General features: G+C 38.3%; 1 protein-coding gene across 2 annotated transcripts in view; it reads left to right on the top strand.

The window, feature by feature from the left end:
• The window catches only part of ITGBL1 (integrin subunit beta like 1), a gene marked incomplete at both ends in the record, with an annotated part of 197,497 nt that extends 190,231 nt beyond the window's left edge, over positions 1-7,266 (top strand). For both annotated transcript variants that reach the window (XM_079722095.1, XM_079722094.1), the window contains 2 exons: positions 6,103-6,216; positions 7,175-7,266. In XM_079722095.1, the coding sequence (XP_079578221.1) occupies positions 6,103-6,216; positions 7,175-7,266 (206 nt within the window). The remainder of the gene's footprint in view (positions 1-6,102; positions 6,217-7,174) is intronic.
• Positions 7,267-14,477: the final 7,211 nt, after the last annotated feature.

The following is a 14,477-nucleotide window of genomic DNA, read 5'->3' as shown; positions in this document are numbered from 1 at the left end:
TCGGGAGCTGCCCTGCAGGGAACTAGATGTCCTGGAGCTTCCCAGCTCTCTTCTTCAGCTCACTAGCCTCCTTGCAGAACAGATGATGCCCCCCCACCCCCGGCCCCTTTCAGACAGGGCAAAGCTCTAGCTGAAGTTGCATTTACCTTCAAACACCTGCCCTGGGGCAGGATTAGCAGGTAAATATCTTTCTGAAGAAGACACAGGGAAGAAAGGGAATCTCTGAATACCAATGGAGGAGCCCTCAGAGATGTGCCCCTAAACAGTGGCTGTTGCTTCCTCTCAAGGCTGATGTTGTCAGGTTGAAGGGGGCTTCTTGACACAATTGCAAAGATAAAATCTGATGGATGCTGTGACCACATAGGGTGCCAGGAGGAAGGCTGAAAATTGATACGAGTGTGGTCATTTCAATAGAAAACAATGTTCTTTGTTTCCAGGAATCCTGTATTTGAGGCTTGTGTTTTCATTGTTCAGGCAAGGAGGCCATGCCCTCAACCTAATGCAGTTACAGCAGTCAGGTGGCTCTCAAACGAGTTTAAAGCAGTTTGTTCTCCCATTAAATTCAATCTAATTCCAAATCCCGAATAAATCTTGTACCAGTTTGGTTCTCAGGGGGGCCTCAGCTCCTGGAAACACTTTGTTTGGGGTTCAGGCTCTGTTGGGAGAACCAAAAAGGAGGAAGGAGAGGTTAAAAGGAAGACAAAGGGAAGGAACTGAGGAGGAAGAGATTAATAAAGAAAACAGGGAAGGAGGTAGGGATGGAATTAACCTTCAAGGATGAAACAGGAAAGAAGAAAAAAATGCTATCAGATCAGAATGGAGGGTAGAAAAGAGTACTGAGAATGACTAATTTGTCTGAATTGGATTTTTTTGAGCATAGGTCCAAACACAATATCACAAAGTTTAGGTACTTTTAGTTGGTTTTCCATAATGGCATTATCCTTAGAATAAGGATATTAGCTTTCCATATAAACTCTACTGAATGAAGAAACCCATTCATATTAAAAAATTTGTGTGCTTGTTTATATTTATTTTAAAAACCATCAATTGTGTGTGTGTCTGTTTACTAGACACACTATCACATCATTAACAGTGTCCGTAAGCAGGTCTTGGCTAAGTTATGTCCAGTTGCGGGTGCTGGAAGAAAACACAAAACCATGTTCACTGGACTAGTGAATAGCACTCTGTCATTGCCCAAACTGAATTTCATTCCGAAGGAGGAGTTGTCCCTTTTCAAGAAATAAACATTCTTATTAAAGTCATTACATTCTTAGGAGAGTGACTCATTTTTTAGCTTCATAAATGTAGAAAATGTAAAAAAAAAAAAAAAAAAAGAAAAAGAAAAAAATAGGTTGACTAAATATTGGCCCAAAGGCATTTCCTCAAAATGAAACAAAACAGAGCAAGAAAATCTCTCTAGTTAATGCCTTTTCAAATTGTTTGCTTTGGATGGTGGGAAATATATCCTTGTATCAATGAAGAGTTGACAGCATATTTGTCTAAACTATTTGTTTATCCTTCAACAGGTAGAGAGTTTTAAACTCAGAAGGAAATGTAAAACCTACCTCGAGGCTGTACGTTTTGAGATTGCTGTTAGTGATGATGCTGGCATGCCTAGTGTTGGCAGCAGCTGGCTGTGGGCTCCTTTCTTTTCTTCCTATTCTGGAAGAATCCATGCTGGACTATAGAGCAAGAAAGTGCTACAAGTGAGATGGTGGACCTGTGTCTTTCAAAGAATAGTGGGGATGCAGAAGTTATCCTTGTCCCCATAGAGGGCACCATCCAACCCCCACCCCAAGAACCACAAGAAAAGCAGCTCATGAAACAGACTAAGGGTCTTCAGCATGGTGGCAGAGAAGAGAAATCCCTTCCAAGTTATTCAAACTGGGGCCATAGACTAAGGGTCTTCAACATGGTGGCAGAGAAGGAAATCCCTTCCAAGTTATTCAAACTGGGGCCATAGACTAAGGGTCTTCAACATGGTGGCAGAGAAGGAAATCCCTTCCAAGGTATTTAAACTGGAGCCATAGACTAAGGGTCTTCAACATGGTGGCAGAGAAGAGAAATCCCTTCCAAGTTATGTAAACTGGGGCCATAGGCTAAGAGTCTTCAACATGGTGGCAGAGAAGGAAATCCCTTCCGAGTTATTTAAACTGGGGCCATGTATTTCTGGATACATCTCATGGACTTGCCAGAATGCCATGTACTTTGTCCTCAAATTTGTAAATGAAAACCCCTCACCCCGATTTTCACAAAGGAAATCAAGTCTTTTTCTTTCTTCGATCACGGGGCAGGTGCGAGCAGTGGGCCTGAGATTCCCAGGGCACAGCACTTAGCAGCCTAAAGCCGGCTGTTTCCAGCAGAAAAAAACGAGGCTGAAATGTGTGCTCCCCAGGAGCTGTGAATAAAGCTGTCACCTCAGGAGACGATGAAGAAATAGCATTTTATTTCTTTACAAATTTATAGCCAAGACAATAAATCACTCCATAGAAAAATTTAAAACAAGATATACATTGTCGTGATCTTCATAACAGATGGAAGAGTTAGTACAATAGTGAAATCTGCCTGCTGGGATGTTGGGTTGCAGCATTTTGTCAGGCTTGATGGACGAAAAAGAAAGTCCGACTCTGTTAATGGGGCAGCTAACAAAGGTGCCTCGCCCTTATACTCAGTTGTTTGCGGGAATAACCAGAGATGATCTCAGAGCCAGGTCTCCCCTAAACCTAGCTACCTTTGCGGAATACGTGATGTAATTTATAGGCTGTTTGTTTGTTTGTTTGGGGATTTATTTATTTGGATCCAAGAATACACAATAACCTTCTTACCCTGATAACTTCAACCCAGATCTAGGTGATCCACTCTGATATCCTTAAAGATGATGTTGTGTGACAATGATTGTAACTGCATGTCGCTCAATGACCCCTTACACTCTTACATTGATACTCGAGTAATGCGTCGTCCAGATTAAGTCCACGGTACCTCCACCACTTATCCCTCCCCTCCGTCTGACCCGTTCTCCATCTCTGGAAAAAAGAAAGGGTGAAAGTCATGGTTCAAAAACCAGTCTTTACCCCATGCTCTAGTTGCCTCACCCGATATGGCTGTCGGGGCAGATCTGTAGGACACATGACTCATTTCTTGCAACTATATGAAAGTTTTTTTTGTTTTTGTTTTTTTTCCCCTGGGAGAGGTAGGTACAAGAGCAGATTGAATCAGATAGGAATCTTAGGTTAACTGATGTACTCTCATTTTCTCATCTTTGAAGGCAGAAGAATTTCATTTCTTTCCCCTTCTTGTGTCCTAAGGATGCTCTGAAGACAAATGAGAAAATGTGGCTGATTCCTGAGGAATGGAAGCCTGTGAGAAGCACAGAAGGGAGATCAGAGCACTCTTTAGGGTCCTTGTACTAAGAAAGACAATAAATGGGCCAGTGATATTGTGGTCATGAACTTACTACCCTAGGGATCCTGCCAAGATGAGCCAGCTTCTCCCTATAGCTGGACTGGGTCTCATGGGTGTGAGTGGAGCCCGGCCAGCTGAGCTGAACAATTGCTCCCCTCTTGGCAGTCATGTGGCCTGTGCCTGACTGACAGAATCCTTTGCCTCAGTTTTTCCCTTTCTAGAGATGGGCAGTGTGACCCCCCCATTACTGATGAAAACAGAGCACTTTACAACCAAGGCGCTGCTATAAGAGGTCCTGACAATGATCACAGTGTGTTAGTATTACATGCTAGTCCTAGTTTCACAAGCAGAAGAATTTCCTACCTCTGAGAGGCACAAACAAGAGAGAACAACACAGCTGGGGAAAACGCTGACTGAGAAAAGCTACTTTTTCATAGCACGTACAAAAATCAGTCCCCATTTTTCACTTTTTCAGTGACTAGTAGACTTTTGGAACTGGAATTTGTCAAATGGTCTATCCATGATACCATATTAACTTCAGCTGAGCTTACCAGGTTTAGGAAAATACTTTGCTATAGACTGAAGCTAAGCATTCCAAAAGCAAGAGCAGTAATTAAAATAGTTCCCAGACCAGAGGTTAAGTGTAAAAATGAAATGTGAGATCTTTTCATGAATTGTGACAAAATACAAAAAAATATCCTAGGCATAAGACGTGAATATCATGGACAAATAAAGTCATTTACTTCTGCTGCTTTGTAGAAATAATTTTGGAATGCAAAGGAAATACTATTTTAGAAACAACTGAAAACAATCCAATTCTTCCAGTAATTACTCACGGAAATAAAGCACGAAATATGGTGCTTTCTGAGGAAATTTCAATGAAAAGTCAATGAAATGTCCCAAGTTGTTTTTTTGTTTTTGGGGTTTTTTTTTGCAGATATGTTGCTAACCATTTACTAAGTGAGCAGTTGAATGGTGAACACTCCCATGCTTAGAAATTTGAAAGAAATCTTTAAAACTAGGATAAATTTCTAAAATAAGGTAACACTGTACCTGAATGAGACCAAGAGGGAGCCAGCCTTCCTCACAGACTGAGCCGGAAGGCCTCGCTCACTGGTTCCTAAGCAACCATCAGGCTGTCAGTCACTCATCAGAACTGAAAGTTGTCTAGATTTTACTCAAGAGAATGCAAATCAACCAAGACCCTCGGGAAAGCAAGTCAAGACTAAATGAAATCATGCTGTGCTTAAGCAAGGACTTAACAAATGTAAACCCAGCTCTGAGCACATAACTAGTACTCCCTTAATTTCCACATGACAAGGAATGTGGAAGGTTTAACTTGGCCATTGGGGATTTTTGCCACTAAAATGCAGATAGTCATTGCCATGAGATGAAATACTACATAGTGCTTAATGCTTGAGATACATTTATACAGATCCTTTCCTGATTCCATGGTATGAGGAAATCCTTTTCTCTAGCCACTTTACTCAGTTTGTTAACTCATTTTTTAAGCACTGTGCTTCCTAGAGGCACTAATGATTGATTCCTGCCCCTCTCCGACTATATTTTGAACTTACCGAGTCAGGAATTTTGTTAAATAGGTCAAAGTACTTTTTTCTACTTCACAATCTCTTAAGGTGATTTTTGACCAGAACAATTTAGTGATAAGCATCTTTTAGTAAAAGGAAAACATGCTTGGAAAGACTAACCCATCCAAGGAAATAGAAGGAAGGGAAAGTCCTTTTTATGTGTTTTCCTTTAAATTTTAAAGGTGTCTTTACTGTGGTTGTAGACGTAATTTTGCCACATGGGGTTTTATAGGCCATCAGATGAAGACATTTAGACTGTGAGAGCTTTCTTCCCTTTGTGACACCATTTAATCCATATATTTTCTCTTCTTTTAAACATATTTAAATAATTAATAAAATTATTTCTCAGCAAAGCAAAATGTTTTTAATAACTAGAGGAATTTTTAAATTAGTGACATTAATTAAATAATTAATTAAAAAGAGGGGATGTGTAAAGTAATGGAAAAGGTGGTTGGACCTAGAGCCTCATAAAAGATGAACATTTGGGGGGAATTAGAGCTATCCTTGATTATGGCAGGAAATCCTGAGAATGAAATCTGATAAGTTGAATATGCATGAGTTATTATGTGTGTATTTTTATCACTTTAAAGAGCTACCCAATATACAGGCACGTCCCTATTTTAAGAAAATCATGTAAACAAAAATCCAGAATTGTAAGCACAATAATTTAGTATTTCTTTTATTAATAAATGCATCCCCACTTATTAGAACTTGCTATTCAATTCCTTTAAAAAAACAAGCACCTTTAAAGCATGATTCAATTCAGAAAAAAAAGCAGAAAAAAACATCTATTTTTGAATACCTTTTTTGGAAGGCCATCTATAAGAATCAACCACATTCTGCTCACACTGACATTTCAACCAGGCTGGGCCATGGAACATTTGCTCAAGGCTAATTGCAACTGTCTAGATCCATAATGAAGCCTTTCCTGGATAACCTTTACGAATTACAGTGAGTCAGGCTCCCCTCTGAGCGACAGGCTATTCAATAAACTTTTCCCTTTGGAGGATAGGTTATTAGAGGTCTGTTGTCGCTGCACTGATGATTTTCTGTTCTAGACGGAGACCTTTAGTTAAGTGGTGACAGCAAGTAGTGCCCTTTGTGATTTCAGGTTCTTGTCACTGTGGGAAGTGCATTTGTTCTGCCGAAGAATGGTATATTTCGGGAGAATTCTGCGACTGTGACGACAGGGACTGCGACAAACATGATGGTCTCATTTGCACAGGTGCAGTATCAACCTACCCTAACTGTTCTATGTCACAGTTGGCAATAAAGACAGATGATACCCACCACGTACTGCCGTAGACAGCTGGGCAGGAGAGCGTCTGCGTAATCAAGACCCACTATTCACAGGAAGTCACCACAGAAGGGGAGTGGGCCTTAGCGGACAAAAGTAACCATGCCCTCAACTCACACATATGCAGTTATATGTTGAAAAGAGAAAATAATCGTCCTGACAACCATTTTACTTTGAGCCTGGTGTAGGGAATGGAGTATTATTTTAAACAGGACCCAGGTACCACTAATTCAAAGATGGTTGATGTATTGGTTGGCTGCAGGGAGTGGGGTGTGTGTGTGTTGGGGGGATGAGGGAGACTTAGCAGTATCATAGCTACTGTTGTCCCAAGTTATTGAATCCTGATAATTGGTTATAAAATACATCTGCTTGAACAAGTTACAGGGGAAAGAGAGACATGTTATGTTGGTTCTCCTTGTTTCTAGTTGAAGGTAAAAGATGAATGCTTGTGTATGTCATTAAGCTAGACATTCACTGTCTGTCCGTCTCTCTGTCACAAGGCTCCTTTTCTAGCTGATTCCTCAGCTTACCTCATTCTATGTCAGGGGACTTTATGGTTTTTAGCATTTATTCATAAGTCAGACATAACTTGCTCTCTACAGGAAAACAAAATTATGACATGGAAGCCACCTGGAGTGACACAGGATGGTCACTATTAGATGATACACAGATGGTGGCATCAAGCAGATGCCATTAATTATGTGAAAAATCACATTTCCCATAGCTGCTAAATGAGATAATGATAAGATGGCTACAGAACAGAATAAGAAAACTGCAGAGGATGAATAAAATGGTCTTGATTATGAACTGCTGTGGTTTAGAATAACATATTTTAACTTGGTGACTTTCGATCATGATAATGACTCCCCTGTGTACTTTATTGCAGGGAATGGAATCTGTAGCTGTGGAAACTGTGAATGCTGGGATGGATGGAACGGAAATGCATGTGAAATCTGGCTCGGCACAGAATATCCTTAACAATCCATGGCAGAGAACTGGATTCTCCTTTTTCTAGGCCATTAAAACATATAAATGCAGAGGGAACCATATATAATCAGCACTAGGACAGGTCAAACAGACCATTGTATGTTTTTCTATTTCTGAATGCCTCAGTGAAATCTGGGTACCCATTAAAAATGAGTTAAGCAAATTCTGATGTAAATAACGCCAGAAAGATTTTTTTCTACCTTAATTTACATCAGTGGTTCTCAACAGGGCAAGTTTACCACCCAGAAGACATTTGGCAATGTCTACAGACAGTTTTCATTGTCTCACTGGGTGGGGTGGGAGGGCGTGCTGTGGGCATCTAGTGGGTGGAGGCCAGGGATGCTGCAAACATCCTCTGGTGCAGGACAACCTACCACAGCAAAGAATTATCTGACTTCAAGTATCAATGGTGCCTGAGCTGAGAAACATTGAGTTACATCATTGTTAGAAATGCACACCCCTATACAAGAAAGACCATATTGGAGTCTAAGGAAAAGATATATCCTCACATAAATCTATTGACCATATTTTGCCAGTATTTCCATGTGGAGACATGAGGTATGTGGTATACAAACACATATGGGCTAGGGGAGTAGGCAGAAACTACATAACCAGTGCTTTTGAAAAAAAAAAAACCTGGTCATTTTAGCCATTAAGTCATTTGTCATTTGTCTAGTCCCACTTTAAATTCACACAAGGGACTTCCCTGGTGGTCCAGTGGTTAAGACTTCGCCTTCCAATGCAGGGGGTACAGGTTCAATCCCTGGTCGGGGAGCTAAGATCCCACATGCCTCGCGGCCAAAAAAAAAAACAAAAACAAAAACAAAAAACATAAAACAGAAGCAATATTGTAACAAATTCAATAAACACTTTACAAATGGTCCACATCAAAAAAAAATCTTTGAAAAAAATTAAAAATAAACTCAAAAAAAGACTCTTAAGATTAAGGAAGATATGAAAAGTGCAAAATTCGACATTTTTAATAAATGGTGACATAAGTTGCTTATATTCTGTGTCAGTATATATTTGCCTACTGAGGATTAACCCAAAAAATGAATTTTTATTCAGGGGTATCTATTTTCTGTTTCTAGAACATTTTTAAAAACTGGGCAAGAGTTACATATACAAGAAATAAGATTTTTTTACTGTTTACTCCATGGTAACTTGCCTTTTAAAAAGACAACATATAGCTAGATATATGATGGGCCTGAAATATACATTCACTTCTCAAAAGATTCTTATTTACAAGGATACATGACTTACTGGAAAAGTAGGGACATGCAAAGAAATCAAGAAGAAATACTATAATAAAAAGTCTGAAAAGCTCAGAGGATTTTTTAAAAAATCCAGAAATGGCTGAAATAGAAATTACAAATATTCACTCAATAATAAGAACAAAATGTTTATTTTCTTAATGGTGAAATTCTGCTCTGTATGAAATTCACATTGCATTATGAAAATGTACAATAATTTGGACTTCCCTTACATATTTACAGTTAAGTCTACTTATACACATTAGTTTAGTCAACCTTTAATTATTTAGAGCTAATAAAAACCCCACTTTTTTTTCTAAATGTGATTTATATTTTGTAAAATCCTAGAATAATGTAACAAAATCATTTCCATATTGTTTAAGATGAAAATTTTTGCTTGGAAATTTTACTTGATGATGTAAATATTCTAGAGTCATGGCTTGGACTTTTCTAAGTCAAATCACCAAAGATAAGGAAACTATGTATCTGCTGAGTTACTTAAAAATTTGATATTGAAAATTATTTAAGAGAAAATTTAACTGATGCTGATTTTTATAGTACTAATAGTGTTCTCATACTTGAAGAGATTTATAAAATTGTCATCCCTATCCTGAGATTAAGGAATGCAACCATGTAAATTGTATCTCTATTATTAAGTATGTCAATTGATATATCAGTTTTTGTAAAATGAGGGGACTATAAGCAGTCAAGAAATAATACAGATTGTACTCTTTCCTCTTCTCTATCTAAACACTTTAAGCCTCAAACAAATCTGTTCTCATTGTTCATTTGCAATTTTGATGCCTTATGTGATGATGCACGAACATTGGAATTCATTACCTTATCCAGCTATCATAATACAAATGACTTTCAGTTTCCCCTCTTGCAGAACCCTGCTTTCTATAAAGGACCAGATAGTAAATATTTTAGACTGTGGGTCACATACATCTCTTTAGAAGATTCTTGTCTGTTCATGTTTAATACTTTAAAATGGAAAAAATAAAAATAAAAACCTCATTCTGAGCTCCTGGGCCATAAGAAACAGATTGCAAGTTGTATTTGGCTTGCAGCTGAGCAGTAGTTTGCCATCCTGCTCTACTGGTACGACCCTTAGTTTCCTGTCTCATCACGTTACTCTAGGTGTGTCTTATTTTTCTTATCATTCTCTATATTTGTTATCCCTGCAACAAGAATGCTGCTCTTTTTATATTTTCGTGTAAGAAAAATGTTCTCAGCATTTATGCTTTTTAAGAAGTTTAAATATGGAGAAATTACTTTATTATAAAGTTCAGAATGTGATTTGTCCAAATTTTTTGACAAAATCTATTATAGTCCGCTATATTCTGTGGTTCATTTAGCCATGAATTATTGAACCAAAACTGAATTATAGCATAAGTCACATGGTACCTAACCTCTAGTGAATATTTTTCTTTTAAAACAGAAATATTTTCTTTTTACCTCTGTCTGTCTGCTATAACAGTTCTTGTGCGTGTTTTTATGTGTGATTTTGTCTCTAGCAATGAGACATCAATAGATCTATTAAGAAGTGATTTAATTTACATGTTTTAAGTTGGAGAAAAATAAAATAAACATAGTTACATATAAAGACATAGATTCTACCCTTCTTAAATGTAATTTTGTACTTTGACTTTTGATTCCATTACTAAGATAAAAACTCCCTCTTCAAAAAAAAGGCAGGGCAAGAACAAACGTAATAGGTGGAGGGAAAATATGCAAATTTTGTTGGCTTGTTCAAGTTGGTCGGCAGTTATGGTGGGATTAACGTCAACTGGGAAAGATGCGACACGTTTGCAGATGGTGTTGGCACCAACCCTGCTTGCTTGGCTAACCATCACTGAGGAATTCTTCCATAAAGGACTTTTTAATAAGATTCTACTAACGTCCTAAGACCTAAGAGAACCACTATATCCTGTTGTCTTCCTGGACTCTGAGCTAATCAAGATTCCTACCGCGCATTGGAAGGAATGGCCTCCACGACCTCAAATGCAAACACAACATGGGAATTAGACCAAATGATAGAGAAAACCAGGAAAAAACATAACTCAGCCTTTGTTTGCGGATTCACTATCAAACCTTTGAAACCCTACTCAGTATTCGAGAGAGTCAACAGGCCCTGTGTGCCACTTTGTAAGCTAAGAAAGCTACACTATGAAATGTATTTTACTCCAAAGTAATACTATTCACACCTGGAGTTTGATATGCCTGCGTTTAACTCAAAAGCTTGCCCTGGATATAGTCTTGTTCTGAAATAACATTGAAAATTTTTAATGATTTTCAATTCCTTCTAAAATGGATTTCTTAGTCACTCTGGTTTCTCCTTCAAATGTTGTCACTCTAATATTAGGGAGAAAACTTTAAATTAAGTGATACATGTCTAACTTAAAAAGAAAGAAGTTTTTTTCTTGTTGTTTTTTAAAAAAGAACCAAATCTGATGTTGGTCATCCTGAAAACAGTGGACTGTTTTAGTGCTTTAGGCATTCATTAAGCAACTGGCCAGGTGTGATAAAGTCTTCTTACTCTCCAAGAGGCAAACAATTAGACGGACTGCAGCAGGAGTCTTGTGGGCCCATCTTGAAGCCAGCCCTTAACCCAAACACTCAGGGCAAGGGAACATTTAGAGCCCGAGTCTCTAAATTCTCCAAGATTTGTAATGACATGATGCTCAGTTCCATTTTACTCTTTATATAGGCTGAACCATTTGCACCTCTTCTATAATTTTTCCAAGTAAAGTTGTAGCAAAATATTTTAGAAAGCAAACTTATAGGAAAATAAAATGATGTCACCTGAACTATCAAAACAATGAACATTCCAGAGCATTGTTGAGGAATGAGTGAAACAGCTACCATAACAAATCAGTAGACATAACCCTCTCACACCAGATATGGATGCAAAAGGAATGTGATATTGGAAAGAGTTGATAAGATCGACATATGTACATGGAGGTACAGAACACGTGGTGGTCTCTAAATACAAATGAATTCTATCAGATTTACTGTACAGAACACCAAAGGTGACAGATTGCACTTACTTAAAACAGCAAACAATTTTTGAGGGGAGAAAATGGTGGAGTCTTATCCTGGAAAAATAGCAAGAGAGGTATCATGAAAGAGCTAAAATTTTCTTTGGCACGGTAAAGGGGGAAAATGAGTTTACCAAACTTATTCACATGACATTTCTCTATATCTGTGGACGATGCAATGCCATTTCATTACATAACGTTGTTCAATGTTTTTGAATATGCCATCATATAAATATTTTATTCAATATGTTGTATTTATGAATACAACAAATGATATTCAACACAGAAACTGTACAATGCAGACAAACTCTTTGTATGTAGATTAATACACACCAATGGTTCTTGATACACAGGTCCTACAACATGCAGTTCATCAGTGCTGTCCTCGTTCCATGCAACAGGTCAGACCAGACACAGAGGAAATGATCTAACTAAATCACAAATAACAAGGACCCCTCTGCAATACGTCTAAACATATATTAGAAGAAAGTGTTTTGACATCCATTCATAGGGATAAATGCCCTTATAGATAACTCATGTAAAAAACAAAACAGAGATACACATTTACTGAAATCTCAGTCACTTACAAAAATAAATCTTGTCATAATTTTAACCAATAAACAAGCTTACAGGGGAAAAAGAAACCAGCAAGTAGGGCTGATTACCAAAAAACATATAGGTGGGGTTGTTTGATGTGTGTGTGTGTGCCTGTGCACAGTAGGGTAAGTCCATCTAATTGGAATTTCAAGTTGCCACATATTACGGAATATATGTCTTCCCTAAACAATTGGTTAATGAAATTCATCTAATGTATTTTAACTTAGCATGTTAAAAATAATAGGCTTTAAAATGGTGTAACAAGAAATCAAGAGAGGTCAAAAGAATCATTTGTTGTATTTGTACTTTAGCACTATCGACAATAAATCTACTCGAACGTTATGCTAACATTTTATTTATTAAAGTGGAATTCAATACGAAAATGAAATAAGCATAAACAGTTAAATTGATAGTAAATCTTTAATCAGCTAAGCAGGCCAAAATTTTTAAATGCTGGGCAAGGGCTGTCATGGAGACTTAGGAAAGCAGTGACAAAATAATTTCCCAGTAAATACAATGCAGATGGGAGAAAATGGCGACTGGGTCATCCTTCCACATGGAATTAATAACAAGAGGCCAGTACATTGATCCCACGTATAGTTTTCTATAAATGAGGTTCAGTTTGGTCTCAGTTAACTCTTCTGAGGAGAAAACATTGAAATTTATTAAGTATACACAGAGTTAACAAATATATTTCCAAACAGCTTAGTATCAAACATTTTGAAACTCTTTATATCCAATATTGAACATTTTGCATGGTTTCTTCACTGTGGAGTCAACTATTCATGGACTTTCTTAGTCGTTGTCTTCCCTAAGCTCAGAATTCAGCAGTATTAAATTCCAAAGGAAGTTAAGAAAGCAAGATCAAAGAAAAGCAAAAAAAAAAAAAAAAAAAAAATCGGACCGAAAACCTGATGTTTGAACGTGTTGGTTTGCCTTTAGTTTTAATCTAGAATAATTCAACAGACTGCATTCTGAGATCATGGCAAGGCACCTCTAACTGAGCCATTGGGCCACAGGGGCCTGAGAAGCTGAGTCAGAGGTATGGACTGGTGAATTACACAGTACCTGACTCAGCATGCTGAGCTAAAAAAAATATTTTTTTCCTAATATGTCCAGTTTAAAAACTTGTTAAACACCAAAAATATTAAAGTCTAATTTATAACTAACGTTTGCATTGCTGCTGCAGAAAAGAACACAACAGCCGCCTTGCCCATGCTCTGCTGAGTATGAGTGGAATGCAGCCCAAACCGGGGATGGCAATAAGTTTGGTTCATTAAAAACAGGAAGGATTCTATCTGAAATGGATTTAGGTAACACAATTCTTGTAGGTTGTAATTATTGATTTTTTTTCCCTTTTTTCCAAATAATGAGGATTCATAGATGAAAATGAACCTTAATCAGGCCTACAAGGCCTACAGAGTTCTTTGGACCCACTTTCTCAAAAACCAGTGGGTCTTGCTCGCTGGGCAAGGCAAATGTTACCATTACCAGTAAGCTTGTGATATGTATAAAACACACACACACACAAAGAAACTAAGGGGGATGTCAAACCCAGATCATAGAGCACTTCCCATGACTGCGTTTGACCCCGTTTCTCAGCCCGGCCACGCGGCCTTGGGAGCACAGTATCTGCTACTGGACAGAGCGTATATGTGTGTTTCATCAGTAGTGTGAGCCAGAGACAACACTCTTAATCTTTATAGATGCAATGTGTCATAATAGGTTTAGAAGGCTTTCTGTTTCCCTGATCGCTCTCCCAACTAAGCCAACCGCTACAGTTAAGATTGAGAGGAACACAATCCCTGCAAAAGGTCACAGACAGTGGAGCCAGCAGCCCTGTAAAAACGGGAAGAAGAGAACTCCATAATAGCACAGGTTTACAGCATCTAACTAGAAATTACTCAAGAGTATCTGTGTGCTACAAAATCGAACTTAAACACATGGAATTCGCCGAAACGGGACTCAAAAAGGAATATGGGTAGCTGTCAGCAGGCAAGGTATCGAGTGGACTTGTGAAGTAGGTCATTCACGTGAAGTGTCACAGTCACAGAAAAGATATTAAAAAGGCATTCCATATCTGGTAGGGCATTCCATGGTCTGAGTTGAGCTGGTTATCCAGGTGTCTTCTTGTTGTGAGGGCACAACACGTTGAGATTTATCCACTTGCAACCAAGAAGTTCGAGCCAGCGGGGAGCAAGCGTCTGCTTACTGCCAGCTGCTCCTGGGCCCCGGAACAGGAGGGTGTGGCCAGGATAAATCACTCAACGGTGCTCAGGGCGAGTCAGTCACAACACCTGTGAGGATCTGG

This window comes from Hyperoodon ampullatus (assembly GCF_949752795.1).
Source record: "Hyperoodon ampullatus genome assembly, chromosome: 16".
Taxonomy (NCBI): Eukaryota; Metazoa; Chordata; class Mammalia; order Artiodactyla; family Ziphiidae; genus Hyperoodon; species Hyperoodon ampullatus.
Note: the sequence above shows the minus strand (reverse complement) of the source record. Positions and strands in the feature narration are given on the sequence as shown.